We start from the raw sequence: 17032 nt of genomic DNA, 5'->3' as shown, positions 1-17032 counted from the left end.
TTTGGCAAATATCTTAGGTGGTTTCCTGTTAAATTTTCTTTTTTGCTAAACCGAGTGTAGCAAACCCTTGTTGAAGATCGATATTTTTTATTTAAATTTTGTTAATTTATTTGAATTTCTGAGACTGTCAATTTTACAATGATAATCACAAATGTCTAATCGTGTGTTGTTGAAGATTTTTGTTGTACTTCACATGAAGAACCTGACACAAACATTATCAATCACGCGCGTAACATCGCTGAGCATATCGTTGCAATATTCCTATTAGAGCCTTCGATACTGCAAAATATCAGTATAATATTGGTAATATGAATTGGTAATATGACATAACTAAGAAATATAGTAATTCAAATATTTGGATGCTAAATGGGGTTGAAAATAACCAGAGATATATTAACATCACGAAGTGAACTGGTTAGTTGTTTGCCAGAATTTCAATTTGTTGTCATGCTTTTACTGGTTGTGATTTCAATCCAGCCTTCTTTAACAAAAAAAAGACCTTACAATTCTCTGAAAAAAATCGATCTTCAACAAATGTTTGCTACACTTAACAAAGAACCCACATGCAATATCTTTTTAATACTATTCAGCTTAATTTTTTAAGTATGGTCGGAGAATCTCGTCTTTATCAAACATCTTCAGTTGGATTTTCAAATAATTTTTATTTTACATCTGATTTATTATTTTATAGAATCTGATTCAGCGGATGATGAGGAATCATCAAAAGCGAGATATGGCTCCGAGATTATAATAAATAAAGAAAGTATATATATATATATATATATATATATATATATATATATAATATTGTATAACTTTATTTTTATACAATATTTTGAAATTAGACTAAAATAAATAAAAAATAGAATAAATATTACAATAATTGTTGTTATCGTTTGTATACTTTAATCTTTACAAATTTAGCGTAAAAAATCTTTTTTCCGCTCATCAACATTATTAAATGTCACATATAAACTAACAAATATTAATTTCTATTATCATTATGAAAGAATTGCTTATATCGGTATAAAACATGGAGATTTATGCATACTATCAGGCCAAATGTAGCTGAGTTTTTTTACCTCTGCTGATGTTGGTCCACCAGGTACACGTCTGCCGTGATAAATATAAGGTTTTGATACTATAAGGAATAAAATATGTAAATGGCAGACATCGTAAAATACTTTCAAAAAAAATTTTTTTCTGCATTTTCAAAATCGTCTGCCACCATGTTAACCGCGCGATAATCGTCTGCCATTGGTATTTTACGATAGTAATAATATTATATTTTCAAATTTTCGAAACGGCAACCGTCGTAAAATGGTTCGGATATGGGCGAAAAAAAGGTACCTTTACCAGCTGCGCAGTAGCTGTGTCCGCCACTTTGGGCTTAGTCAGTCCCCATTTCATGTAGGATAGGTATAGAGGAATCGATGCACAAAATCTCAGGTGTCGTAAAATACATACTGTCATCCGCCCACGGGCTCTTGGTCTATATGTCATTAACAAATTATAATACATGATTCAGAAATACGATATCTAATGATAACAAAATGAATTAAAATACAGTCTTGAGTATTCACATTAGACGAAGTTAGAATATCTTCATTTAAGCTAGACTAGCATAAGGCATTGACTGAAGCAATAATAATGGTTTTAATGAATTAATCGCACCTTTCATTTTATCAAGCGTAATACACAGTACACTACATTATGTATTACATAAATTCTATACTTTCTATTATATACACTACACTTCTTCTGCAATTAAGAGTCATACTTTTTGTATAAACAACAATTAAAACTTTATAAACAATTATACACAACAACCTTTAACAAACAGTCACAAAACACAATAACAACCACGATCAAAATGGCCGCTTAATGCTAGAGACAGCTAGAGAATTATCAACCTGTCACTTGGTATCGGCGCACTAGCGCCAAATTATCACCTAGATGTGGATACCACGAAACACGGTTTTTGAACGAGGATTTTGCACTGAGTGAAAAGGCCCTCTGTTGATACTTCTCTCTTCTGTCTTTATTGTAATATTGTCTAGGGTTGAAGGTAACCTCAAATTATTAATAATTCAATAACAAGATAATTTAGGTGAAATTTTGTGTTCGACATTTATAAACTTATTGATTATGGAAGATACTTTTAATTTTCCTGCTAATCAAATAATTAAACATGGAGATTATATTATCATACAAAGGCAAGATTACACAAAATTACACAAGTTTACTACTGGTGATAGTACATCAATGCTAGGAAAAGATCAAATAAAACTGCAAAATATAAACGGTTTTCCATATTTTTCGTCGTTCAAAATGATACCCAAAGATAAAAAAAAAAGAATTTATACTTTGGAGCATTGCAAAAATATTCATGATTTAAAAGAAGGGTTTCTTGATAGGAAATCAGGCGCTGACAATCGAAATATACGAGGTCTATTGTTACTACATGTAAATAAAATTTCTATTCTAAAACTGTTTTTATACTTCACATGTTTTGTTTTAGATGATGGGCAGTCACAAACATTGAGTACTGAAGACATATCTCGTTTAAAAGAAAATGATTGTAGTAGCACAGAAATTGTGTCTCAATTAATAGAGAACTCTAAAACTTTTGCAAGCAAAACTGAATATTCACAGGAAAAATATATTAAGAAAAAAGAAAAAAAGTATTTTGAATATTTGCTAATTCGCAAACCTACTATTCGCTTGATTACTGAAATATTTTATAGACAAGATCCTTCTAAAGTTTTAGGTTTAAGAAATGATTCATTAGCTCAACTACTATGCTATGCAAATATTAATAGTTTGGGATCTTTTCTTTTATATGAGTCAGGTACAAATGGTTTATTACCGGCTGCTATTATGAGTTTAATTGGTGAGAATACTACTGGTGCATTAATACATATGCATCCTGGAAACTTGCCTCAACAGCAAGGAATATTAGCTTTAAATTTATCAGAGGAGCAAAGAGCACGATGTGTATCTGTAAATATTTATTCAGTACTCAGACATTATTATCAAAGCTATTTGCCAGCAAATTTAGAAACTGTAGGTAAAAAAAAAAGAAAGTTATCTGGTGATTTACTAGTAGAAAGTATTGAACAAACTTCAACGAAAAAAATCAAAACGGGAGTTGAAAATGAAAATATTTCGAATGGTGCAGAAGCAACTTTGGCAGAAATGTAAGTAAAAGATATGTACAAAATTATTATTTTTTTTGTCATTTGAAATTTTCTTAATAATTCAAAATATTAAAAACAAATATTTATTTATTATTTTATTGTATGAATTTATTTCTGAAAATTAAAACAGAAGAATTGTGAGGAAAAATATTGCAGTTTTAGAAAGAAATTTAAAAGTAAAATACAATACATAGAATATAATACTAGCAGTTAGTGGCAATTTACCCTAAAAGTTTGAATGTGTGAACTTCCTGTAATATGTAATTAATAATGTTATATAATAATGTGTGATTGTAAGCATTTGTCAATTCAACTGCACAACGCATGCTTAAAACATGCTTGGTGTGTATCCATTTATACCAAATTTTAAAGAATTTTTATAATTAGGCATCCTCACTATTGGCTTGAGACCATAAAGTCTATCGCTATTCAAAATTTAATCAAAATTGAACTTTACAAGAGCCTAATCGTCAAGAATCTCAATTGATATCTTTTGAAAAGTTCCTCACAAATTGGATAAAAATTTTTGACACAGGCAAAAATATTGACTTCTCTGTTTATTATAATGAAATGCAAAGATGATTGTTGCATAAAACTAATTAATATGAATCGTTATCAAGTTTTATCAAATGAATTCAATCAATCAATTCAATCAAATTGATCAGCAAATGAATTCAATCAATCACATTCCTGAATTTAATGCATGTTGAAAATTATACACAAACGTAATTTTTTCGACGATTTTGAGAACACGGATCTACCGATATGAATCATTCGATTCTTATTTATACGGAGATGTGCTGATTAGTGTTTGGCCAAGGCAGGTCCACTTTTGGACTTGCGAGTAAGATGAACCTTATTCCAAAATTTAATGCAAATTGGAGCATAGTAAAAAAAATCAGACCCTAAACGCTCCATGCCAAACAAATGAATTTTTGACACATTGACACTTCTACATAGTTTTTTAAAGTAAATTTTATTGTATTGGGATTTAGTAAAGTAAGGCAAAACACGGCTGCATTAGTAAAAAAAAATCTGTGAAATTGAATTATAATATTTCATCTGCCAACATATATACTTTATCTTATATTATTTTAATATTTAGCACATCTCGGCTGCTTTTCAGCAATAATAATGTAAACATTACATTTTTCTTATTCAAAATCATAAATATATTATAATATTGTCTAGGTTCATAAGTGAATTGAAATTTCTGGCAGATGACAGTTCCATTTGTCAAACTATTTTCAATGTCAACAATGACATGTCGTTTTTTGCAAATGTTTCCATGTATTTCTACAATATTACTATTTTTTATAATCACATATATCCTAAAAAATTTCCTTAACAAACTTAAGAAAGATATTTAAAATTTTCCTGCAAGATTAGAATAATCCGGTTTATAGAAATTGTAATGGGAGTTATTAAAATAGAAAAGGAGATCTTGTAAAGGAAACAGAAATATAAAGAATTTGGTATACATTCTCTTGTCACACGTCGATTTATCTGATGGAAATTATTTAAACTTTGCAATAATGCTATAGACTGTTAACCAATTATCCTTTATTGTTCCCAGGCTATCTTCGTGTTCACAATTATTTTTTAATTATCCTACTCCTAAATCGAATTCTCTCTTAAAATCGCCTTTTTTACTTATGCCCTCTAACTTTAACTTAACTAGTTGGTTTGGTATTTAGCCTTGAGGCAAGTTACATGAACTTCTCGATATGTGTAAATAATTGACTTAATTAATAAAACATTAATTAATTTATGAGTGTTTAAAAGTATTCCGAGTGTATTTATTACACACCAGCTGACCCAGCAAACGTTGTTTTGCTAAGTAAGGTATATTTTAAACAATTTCTAGAGAATCAAAAAAATTAATACTTTAAGTGTATAAGGATGTATTGTTTGAATGCTATATACAATGAAGTATTATAAAAAAAATAAACCCCATCAGTTTATTTATATTTTGTCAATACAATCAAACGGGAAGTTTTATACACTTTCTATAGAAAACATAGTATAATCCATTCAAGTCTTTTTTGGTCCTTCGACTTATTGATTACGTTTCAAATTTTTCAGATTCTCTTTGGATTCTGGATTTTGTGTATAATTGTAAATAATACTACTGAGCTTATATAAAATTTTCAAATTTTTGCGAGGAGAGATAGGAAATGAATTAAGCATTTCTTCTTTGACCTGCTTCTTGAAAATTTTCAAGTAACATTCGATCAATTAAAGTAAATTTAATAAAAAGTATGTATGTAGAGTAATGCGAGATCCAATTTGACTTTGAGCAAATATAAACTATATTGTGGAAAGCATAACAATTATATCACAACAAATAACACATATCAAACGAACAATTACCTGACTACGTTCAGTAAACTGCCTTCTACTTTATCATTGTAGAAGTGTGCTTTTTTGATGTCTTTCAAAAATTTGTTATCTAGACCTTTTAACCCTATAGGCGGGCAAGTTAGTGTTTTTGATATTATGAAAGCTAATAACCTTAGAATTATTTAAAAAAAAAATCATCTCAATATATATTTTTTTGACGAAGTATATATATATATATATATATATATATATATATATATATATATATACGAGGTCTGTTCAAAAAGTTTTCGTAATTTTCGTTTTTTCAAAAAAATATTTATTTATTCGTCTACATTAATGTGGTCCCCTTCAAAGTAGTCCCCCCCAGATATAATACACTTATGCCAGCGTTTTTTCCAATTTTCGAAGCACCCTTGATATTCACTTTTTGATATGTCCTTGAGCACTCTCGGCGATTTTCTTCAATCGAGGAAAACCGCCGTCCTTTCATGGGTCTCTTCAACTTTGGGAATAGGAAAAAGTCACACGGAGCCATATCTGGTGAATTTTTGCACTTTGCAACACTTTATTTCATTTTTTACGCAAAATTTAATACAAATTCTTTGACTTTTCAATTCTTCCATTGTAAAAATCGCCGAGCTCAGAAAAACACGTCGAACCTTAGCGACTACCACAGACAAAGTAAACAGTGAATATAGCTGAAAATTTCATCATACTTTAGGGGCATGTATACCAACACAATAAAAAAAAAATTTTGACAATCAGACACTCCAGACCCGCGAAATTTAATTATTAGTAATTCCGGGTACTTTTTGAACAGACCATGTATATACAGGGCCGGTCCTGGGGTCCTTAGCGCCCGCATGCAACTTTTTTTCTAGCGCCCCCCCCCCCCTATTAATTTTCACCGTTTTAACAGTTTATCATTAAAATTATATAAATATTTACATATTTTTTCAAATTTAATTTTTCTTGATTCTGGATTTAGTACACAAAAAATTAGATATAATCTAGAAAGGTATAAAATATATGGGTTTTAAATTTATTTATTATTATCGATATCAATAAATAAAACAATCCCTGTCATAATTTCACATTTTAGTAATATTCAACTACCGTATATTCGACTACCATAGCAAAAGAATTAATATTTTTGTTATTTAAAGTTATAGAATTTAAGAAATGCATTGCAGAAATAGTATTTATTATTTTGATATAAAGATCTTGATATCAAAATAATAAATACTATTTCTGAAATGCATTTCTTAAATTCTATAAATTTAATTTAACAAAAATGTTAAGTGAAATAAATAAATTAATTTTTAATTATTCTGGATTTAGTGCACAAAAAATTAGATATAATCTAAAAGCGTATAAAATATATCGAATTTAAATTTATTTAGAAAATCGAGGCCATTCGGGGGTTGATTATAATCAAGTATTTTGAAATTTTTAATTATTTTTAACGTATGTGCAATATTAATACATATTTAAAAAAACTAGCATTTAATTTTCAAACATAACACTCGTATTTCACGTTTGTTTAAATTTTAATTTAATTTAATTTTTCATCATTTACAATATCCAAAATTGCGTCGTAAACTTCTTCTTACTGATATCGTAAGAGCCGTCATATTCAGAGTATCTGCTTGTTGTTTTAAAGTTAAATTTTGAATGTATTTTAGAAGTATTGTTAAAAAATCAGTAAAAAATGCAAAGAAATTACACATTTCTTGAACAATATTGAAAAAAAACTTCTTATATTTGATATGTATTATTTCTGTATAGTTAATAATTATTAAACTTAGAGTATGGACACCACTAGGTATAAAACAAACCTTAAGATTTTCGTTCCAAAGTAAATTTTGCTTCCATTTTTCATATTTGTTCCACGCACGTCTTCAACATTCAAAGTTCAACAGATGCGAAACATTTGCAACAAAAGCAAAAGTTACAATTCATTTTCTCTGAATAAACAAGTCATTTTCTAAGCACTGATCCCCCATTTTTTATAATTTGTTTATATTTTTTAACAAGTTCCGATTCAACTGAATTAGCTCGCAATTTTTCGTCAAAAATGCCCCAACAATTAATTTAATCTTTCGCAGATTTGCGCTTATGGGATTGAACACTAGATAATTTCTTTTTCGATTCCACGGTAACTTCAAACAAAGAAAAAATTGAATAAGTAAATTAAGCAATAAACAGAGCTGTTATTTACTAATTTGCAGAATTATTAATCGGTTAATTGTTTCTACTAATCACATTGCAAAATAAATATGCATTTTGTGTCTCCGTATCCCTAGTTAAGTTAAATTATTTATTATAATTTATTAAGTATTCTAGATTCCAAATAAATAATTCTAGATTTTATATAAAAAAATATAAATATTATATTATAAATTTAATTTCCGAAACTCGCTTTGGCGCCCCCTAAGGCTTCGCATGCAAGGCAGAACCGGCCCTGTATATATATATATATATATATATATATATATATATATATATATATATATATATATATATATGATCCTCAGAAACCGTTTTTTTTTCATCTTTTTAGCAGCTATTGTATGCCAGCTGTTCTCTTTTTCATTATAGTACCTCATGCACGTGACCTTTTTAATGTGTAAGCATCTTTGAACACCCTGGTGTATTTAGTACATTAAATTAAATGGTGTATTTAGTATATTATATTAAAAACTTTAAATACGTTTTTCTCAAAATGACTTTTTTCAATGCGGTGCCACAAATTTAAAAAAACTACAAGTCGGATGGACTTGCATTTTTTTTTAATTTGTTCACCACTGCAATACCTAGTCCCCCTACCTCAAACAACTTCAAAACATTACGCAAAAAAATTTTGCGAAGCATCTTGTCCTAAAAAAAAGGCCTTTTTAACACTTTTTTTAAAAATACTCGTAGCTGCCATTTTTTTCTTTCTTGCTTTTTTTTTCATTTTGGACTGGATTCAAACTTCTTCTTCGACGTAGTTTCTTTTTTTTGTTTCAGGCGATGCGCAACGGATTTATCTGTGGCACAGCAAAAGAGATCGATTTTGCAAAGCCCACTTTGGCGCCCCCTGGTTAAAAAATGTAGGCGAAAAAAAATAATAAAAAATTTCTTAATATTCTATGATTTTGTAATTTTTGTTTAAAAAAATCCGCATTTTTCTATGATAAATACATTTCGAGAAAAACAAAAACAAATACCTTGCATTTTTTGTAACAAAAAAAAAAGAACAACCCCCTTAAGGGGGGCGATACATGTAACAAGAAAAAAAAATCGATTTTTTTTTCTTTCATAAATCGTTACAATAACATCTCAAAAATATGCCTGTAAATATTCAAAACAAAATTATCATTATTTATACAAAAAAAACTCATTTAAGTGCCACGCCTCAACTCGACGCTTGAGTGCTATTGTACTCTTATCTGTAGAAGATATATGTTTTATGAACACGTACAAACTAATTTTTAACTTCCCGAAGGAGAAGTTTATGTTTTCATCAAAAAATCCGAATCGCTAATTTTATGTTTTCTCGACGTTTCGAGCCATTCTGAATCGAATGAGACCAAATTTGGAAAAAGTATGTGTGTGTGTGTGTGTGTGTGTGTGTGTGTATGTGTGTGTGTGTGTGTGTGTGAACAGATTTTTTGCCGTAAATCGACGTTTTCTCCAAAACGGCTGGACCGATTTCAAAAATTTAAAAGTCATTTGATGTATCTCGATGAGGACTATCGTCTCTGAGTTTTGTGCGGCGATCGGCCGGGCCGTTTCTTTGTAAATTGCAGAAAAGTGAAAAATTTTTCGTCCACGTTTTAGCCCGCAATTCTGAATCGATTCTGAAAATTCAAAAACCGTTCGATAGATATTGGTTGGGAATCGTGCTGATTAGTTTTTGGTAAAGATCGGCCGGGCCGTTTTCTTGTAATAAAGTTTTTAAAAAAAAAATTTCGACGATTTTTATGATTATTTTTTTGACGATAGATACCATAGTTTTCTAGGTCATACTAAAATATTACGGCCCTACGACAACTGGTTCAGCTTTAAAAATTCGTCAAAGTTTGCAAAAATCAGTATGGTCTTTTTGGCATTTGTCAAAATTAGAATTTTCATCGACGTTTTCTCAAAAACGCCTGAACCGATTTCAGATATTTAAAAAGCATTTGATGTATCTCGATGAGGATTATCGTTTCTCAGTTTTGTGCGACGATCGGCCGAACCGTTTCTTTGTAATTTGGAAAAAAGTGTTAAACTTTTCGTCCACATTTACGCCCATCCTACCGAACCGATTTTAAAAAATCAAAAACTGTTCGAAAGATATTAGTTGGGAATGGTGCTGATTAGTTTTAGGTAAAAATCTACCGAGCCGTTTTCTTGCAATTAACTGTTGAAAAAAAGTGTTAAATTTTCGTCCACATTTACGCCCATCCTACCGAACCGATTTTAAAAAATCAAAAACTGTTCGAAAGATATTAGTTGGGAATGGTGCTGATTAGTTTTAGGTGAAAATTTACCGAGCCGTTTTCTTGCAATTAACTGTTGAAAAAAAGTGTTAAATTTTCGTCCACATTTACGCCCATCCTACCGAACCGATTTTAAAAAATCAAAAACTGTTCGAAAGATATTAGTTGAGAATGGTGCTGATTAGTTTTAGGTGAAAATCTACCGAGCCGTTTTCTTGCAATTAACTGTTGAAAAAAAGTGTTAAATTTTCGTCCACATTTACGCCCATCCTACCGAACCGATTTTAAAAAATCAAAAACTGTTCGAAAGATATTAGTTGGGAATGATGCTGATTAATTTTAGGTGAAAATCTACCGAGCCGTTTTCTTGTAATTGAATGTTGAAAAAAAAGTGTTAAATTTTCGTCCACATTTAAGCTCATCCTACCGAACCGATTTTAAAAAATCAAAAACTGTTCGAAAGATATTAGTTGGGAATGATGCTGATTAATTTTAGGTGAAAATCTACCGAGCCGTTTTCTTGTAATGAACTGTTGAAAAAAAAATTGAAGCCGATTTTCATGGAACTTTTTTTGGCGATATACATCATGGTCTTATAGAACTTACTGTAATGCTACGGCCTTACAACAAGTAGTTTAATTTTAAAAATTCGTCAAACTTTGCTAAAATTATTATCGTTTTTTTTTTAAAGTAGGATTGATGAAGTATATTATTTACACATTTTTTTGATCAAGTCGATTATTTACACATATCGGGAAGTTCATGTAATTTGCCTCAAGGCTAAATACCAAACCAACTAGTTTTGATTTCAAATCACCGTACGAAAAGTGAGAACGCCCGCAAATTGATGGCGTTTTCCGAGAGGGTCTTGGCAGATTTATTTTTACGGCAGCCATTTAAAAAAAAAAATTAAATAAAATTTTTTTTTGTGTATTTTAATATATAATAAATAACCCTAAAAAAGTTCAAAAAGATTCAGTCATTCCTTCCCAGTTTAAAAAGTCCTCAAAAAATGGTTAAAATTAAGGCGATTACATGTATCGCCCCCTTAACATTTCAAAAAAGTTGATATTTTGAGTCTCTAGAAACACTTGCGGCCCGTTTACTAACGTTTTTGTATATAAATAAAACTACAAACAAAACTACTTACTACCCTAGACAATATTAGAATACCCCGTGTTCATATAGACGTTTCTCTCGCCCGATTTTTACGTTCAGAAGGAATACTTAAAGGGTCCTCCGCTCGACGTGATGGCGCTGCTTTTGGCATTCAAATTAATGGCGCAAAATTTGAAATGAAAATTAATGAATTTTAGTGCACGAGTATTTGAAACTAAATTTGATATTACAATCCTATTATGTTTTGTAATAATACAATAATAACAAAAATATACTAGATAATATTATATTATAATAAATATACAATCAAATCGAAATATAAATCAACAAATACACTGCAATACACTGGTTTATATATAATAGATATCACATCTAATCTACTGGAATAACTTCTACACTTTTTTCTACTTATTAATATAAATATTTATTGAAATTTAGTGAATAATGCATTATTGTGTTAGTTCATTACATCGTCTGTCATTCTTAACTCTCATTAACTAATAATCATCCCGTGCAAAATTTGACATTCTTAAGCAATTCATTTTCTCCCATGTATATTCAGATCCGTGTGAAGTGGTAATCCAATTTTACACAGCTGGAACAGAAACAAATTCATTAATTTTTAAAAAAAAAAATTTTTTTTTGAGAAAAAAATTTTTTTTCTTTATTTTGACATATTGTGGAAGATCTGAACTTTTTTTTCAAAGCAATCGTACTGCTTTAACTGCATAGGGACAAAATATAAAGCGCGTAAGCGCCGCGTCGCTGTCTAACGCATAAGCATTGGTACGGAACCCATAGGAATGTTAACAAAATGTATACTTATTGTTAAAATCTCTATAAAATATCTGATAATTTGATGTGCATATGTCTAATGATCATTTTTGACCGCCAAATGGCTCATTTTTTTACTTTTTCCTCCATATCTCCGAAACCGCTAGACCTACCTTCATGAAAATCGATTCTTCATCTTATCAATACAAGTGAAATGTTTTTTGAATTATTCAAATCGGACGCTCCGTTCTCTTAAAAACTGAGTTACCGTTTTCGGCACTTTTTGCCCCGTATCTTCGGAACGGCTAGACCTGCCTTCGCCAAAAACTAATCAGCACGTCTCCATATCAATACGAATCAAATGTTTTTTGAATTATTCAAATCGGTTGATCCGTGTTCCCGAAATCGTCGACGAAAATTTGTATCCGCACATACATACACACACGTACATATATACATACATACATACATACATACATACATACATACATACACACACACACATACATCCATTTTTTCTAAGGTATGCCAAAATGTTCAGAAACTTCTGTAACGTAAAGATATATAAAAATTTTCATTTTTGATTTTTTTGCGATTACTATAACTTGCCCTACGGGAAGTTAAATATAATACTTCAAATTTTTAAATATAATATAATATATAATAATAATAAAATAAAATAATATAATATATAATAATAATAAAATAAAATAATATAACAATATTACAAAAAAATACAATAAAAAAATATTTTTTTAAACACTAAGGTAGTGACCTATTTGGCTTTGTTTTTTGCTTGACAGTAATTGCATATTTGGATTAAGCTTTGTAACACACAGCTTTAGTTGATCCTCTAAATGTGCATCTGTAATTTGCGTTCGTAAATTTGTTTTTATTTTTGACATGAGGGAAAATGTTGCCTCGCAACAAAAGGTAATTCCGAAGCAGGAAAGTAACCGGTATAAATGAAAAATGAATATCAAATAATTTTTTTAACAAAGTCTAGAAATTTAATAAAACCGTGTAACTGTTACAAGATTGCACTGTTAACTACAGTTTGCTGAAGATCGCAACAGGATAGCCTTGCAAAATGCAAGTCAAATGGAGATGCGACCAATCTGCTGCCTCCCTCATGCGTCTTATGGTTCCCATTCATTAGGCAACCAGGCAACAACTGAGCAATTTATGACAAAATGACCAATAAATATCGAGATGTAAAATTTCTGGGTGTCGAAGGAAATCGAACAAAATTTCATTAATTTTTCTTGAAAATTGGAAAAAAAGTTGGTATGTTTTGAAAGTATGTAATGAGATAAAATCGACTTCATTTCGATAAAATCGAATTTTAGTTCGTTTTATTCTCATTTAAACATTCATTTTTTATATAAAAAAATATTAAAGTCTTCTGAGAAGTATAAATTTTTATCATTTTACTACAGATACGCATAAAAATCTTCAACCCGGGTGCTAATGATTCTTTTGCACTGTTAATTTTTTTTATAATACTTCTTGAATCATATAATAGGCGATGTCTTGCTAAATCGTAAATATTGCTTATATTAAATAATATTAATATAATATATTACATATATATTTTGTATCTGCCTAAAAGTCTGTGTTTCAGGCTAGTAATCTGATATCATGTTACATTATGGCTGTTTTTGGTGGGATTTTTCGCGGAACTGTCATGACGTTTATGTACAATAGTTGTTTGAAAGTAACTCTGCTATTTTGAACTAGACGGCAAGGGGCCGCACAAGAACCTCTCGGAGGCCGCATGCGGCCTCGAGGCCGCAGGTTTCCCACCTATGGGCTATGCATTTGAGAGCAATTCCTGATGAAATCTTTATTAACAAATATACAAACACAAACGAACAAGAACCGCCATTTTGTAAACTTACACAAATGTAACACTGACGTTTCTTAGTAACCAACATAAAATATTTGAAAATACTTTTTTATCGGCTCACTAGCGCCAAATCTGCGACTACAAATGGACCCCTAAATATTTCTTCTGAACGAGGATTTTGTTCTAAGTGAAAAGGCCCTGCTTACTACAATTTATTCATAATTAAATATTATTCACGTGAAACATCATTAAACGCAATTGAACATCATCTGTCAAAAACGTTTGACATTTCACGTAATAGCCGTCGTCCATTGTTTTATTTAAATTACGCTTCTGTAAAAATTTTCAAAATAAAAATGTAAAGTTTCTACGCGATTTTGAAATATCTCACCTTTTGGACCTTCTCTGGATTGGCACGAATTTTTCAAGATTAACACTGGACAAATCGGTTTAGCCGTTTTCGAGCTTTACTAAGACATTTGAAAGAGAGCTCCATTTTTATATATAAGATAATTGATGAAATACGTTAACTCGGAGTATTTTATAAAAGCAAATTTTTAAAAATCAATAATTTTTATAATTGAATCAGTTTTTGTAGGAAATTAATAATTTAGTATGTTCATTAAGACCAAGTACTCTATCGTTTTACCAAGTTAGTGAATCGTCTAATTTTAATTTTAACAAACGTCAAAAAAACTACTCATTTTCTCAAACTTTGATGATTTTTTAAAATTAAACTACTTGTCGAAAGGCCGTAATATTACAGTAAGTTCTATAAGTAATCAGAAGACCATGGTATATATCGCTAAAAAAAATTCTATAAAAATCGGCTTAAATTTTTTTTTCAACAGTTAATTACAAGAAAACGGCTTGGTAGATTTTCACCTAAAACTAATCAGTACCATTCCCAACTAATATCTTTCGAACAGTTTTTGATTTTTTAAAATCGGTTCGGTAGGATGAGCTTAAACGTGGACGAAAAGTTTAACACTTTTTTTCAACGTAGCTCGCCAATGTAATTCAACCTACGTTGAAGTACTTAAAGATGAATTTTCCAGAAGATGCAAAAACTTTGAAGCTTATGTGCCTTTATTATCCTTCCTGATAAAACCAGATTTAATAGATCCATCAATAATACCGTTTGATTTGTTGATTTTCAAATGGATTAATGTTGATAATTTTGAAATGGAAATTATCGAACTAATATCTTCAGAATCTTCAGAAAATAAAATTTAAGGAATTACAAAAAAATCTGGAATTTTACTCTATGGAAAAATCGACAGCCATATTTAATTGTTGAATGACATTGCCGGAAAAGATTTAATTGTTTAAAGAAAATTGTATGCGCTCTCCTTTCAGCTTTTGGTTCCACATATCTCTGTGAACAAACTTTTTCTCACATGAAACATATTTTGAGCTTACAAAGAAATTGTTTAACAAACTAAACATTCAGAATCTTGTGTGAAATTAAAAGTTACGAATTATACCTCGCGGATATTGAAATGTTAAGGAAAAATGTGCAGACACAAGGTTTGCATTAAGGTTGTTTAGTTTATATTCGAAATTTATGTTATTTGTTAATAAATATGTTTAAAAGATAAATTTGGTTATAATTCTTCTCCCCTAGAACCTAACTATATATTTCAAAAATAAGGCGGCACTCTAAATCTAGAAGACTATAGTATCTACCGTCAAAAAAATAACAAAAATCGTCAAAAATTTTTTTTTTACGATTTTTATTATTTTTTGACGATAGATACCATAGTCTTCTAAATCATACTAAAATATTATGGCCCTACGACAACTCGTTTAACTTTAAAAATTCGTCAAAGTTTGCAATAATTGGTTTCGTTTTTTTGGCATTTGTCAAAATTAGACCTTTGATCGACGTTTTCTCAAAAACGCCATTTGATGTATCTCAATGAGGTACTATCGTTTGTCAGTTTTGTGAGACGATCTGCCCAGCCGTTTCTTTGTAATTTGAAAAAAAAGTTAAACTTTTCGTCCACATTTAACCTCAAACTACCGAACCGATTTTAAAAAATCAAAAACTTTTCGAAAGATATTAGTTGGGAATGACACTGATTAGTTTTAGGTAAAAATCTACCGAGCCGTTTTCTTGTAATTAACTATTGAAAAAAAATTGGAGCCGATTTTTATGGAACTTTTTTTGGAGATATATATCATGGTCTTATAAAACTCACTGAAATACGAGGCCTTACGACGAGTTATTTAATTTAAAAAAAATATCAAAGTGTGAGAAAATGAGAAGTTTTTTTGACGTTTGTTAAAATTTAAATTAGACGATTTACTTGGTATAACGATAGAGTACTTGATCTCAATAAACATACTAAAGCATTAAAGTTCTACGGAAACTGGTTCAATTATGAGAATTGTTGATTTTTGAAAATTTGCTTTTAGAAAATACTCAGAGTTAACGTGTTCGTTTGCTTTCAATTATGTGTAATATATCCACTCGGAATACTTTTAATCACTCATAAATTTTTTTATTGATTAAGTCGATTAGTTACACATATCGGGAAGTTCATGTAACTTGCCTCAAGGTAAAATATCAATACCAACGAGTTAAATAGATTCTTTTCATGAAATCATGAGCTTTTTGGAAATCGTTTGCACTAAAGTTGTGGTATTTTCTAGAATCTGTCAAGATCTAATTTAATTCTAGACGGAATACGATTATTTTAAATTTTGGTGGAAATGGCACAGAAAAACTATTTGCTTTAAATGAAAAAAATATTATATGCGTCTTTTATCTGCATAGGTCACTCATTTTACACGCAGAAGTACTCATTTTAAAGCTTATTTTGAGCACTATCAAACCCCATTTTTATCTAGCTTAATATTGTTCCTAGAACAATTTATAGAACAGCGATTTATTAGGATTTTAATTTATATAATTTTGCTCATTACATGATTTTTCTTGAAATGTATATTTTTAGAAATAATTGCGAAAAACGATGAAAAACTCAAAAAGCACAAATTTTTAGTAGCCAGTAACTTAAAAGTAATTTCTTTTTTGAAAAACATTATTAGACGTTTTTCTTTTCTAATTAGTTCTTTTATTGATATCCGACGTTACAATTGCACCACTGATAAGGGATGTCATCCCCCCTGGAAGTGGCAAAAGAGTCTAAATTATTTTCACTTTTAAACTTGAGAGTAAGATGAACCTAATTCCAAAAATTTCATGCAAATTGGAGCACATTAAAAATATTCAGACCCAAAATGCTCCATTGTCTTGAGTCGGATACGAA

At 29.7% G+C, this 17032-nt stretch overlaps 1 protein-coding gene across 1 annotated transcript in view; it reads left to right on the top strand.

Moving 5' to 3' along the window:
- The first annotated feature begins 2057 nt into the window (after window positions 1–2057).
- LOC113370009 (tRNA (adenine(58)-N(1))-methyltransferase non-catalytic subunit TRM6) overlaps window positions 2058–17032 on the top strand; it is a 43727-nt gene continuing 28752 nt past the window's right edge. The window contains exons 1-2 of the mRNA XM_026610647.1: window positions 2058–2449; window positions 2522–3200. Of these exons, the coding sequence (XP_026466432.1) occupies window positions 2149–2449; window positions 2522–3200 (980 nt within the window). The 5' untranslated portion in view covers window positions 2058–2148. The remainder of the gene's footprint in view (window positions 2450–2521; window positions 3201–17032) is intronic.

Source organism: Ctenocephalides felis, unplaced genomic scaffold, assembly GCF_003426905.1.
Source record: "Ctenocephalides felis isolate EL2017-DRISC unplaced genomic scaffold, ASM342690v1 CF-g0.4_SCAFFOLD_01492, whole genome shotgun sequence".
NCBI lineage: Eukaryota > Metazoa > Arthropoda > Insecta > Siphonaptera > Pulicidae > Ctenocephalides > Ctenocephalides felis.
Note: the sequence above shows the minus strand (reverse complement) of the source record. Positions and strands in the feature narration are given on the sequence as shown.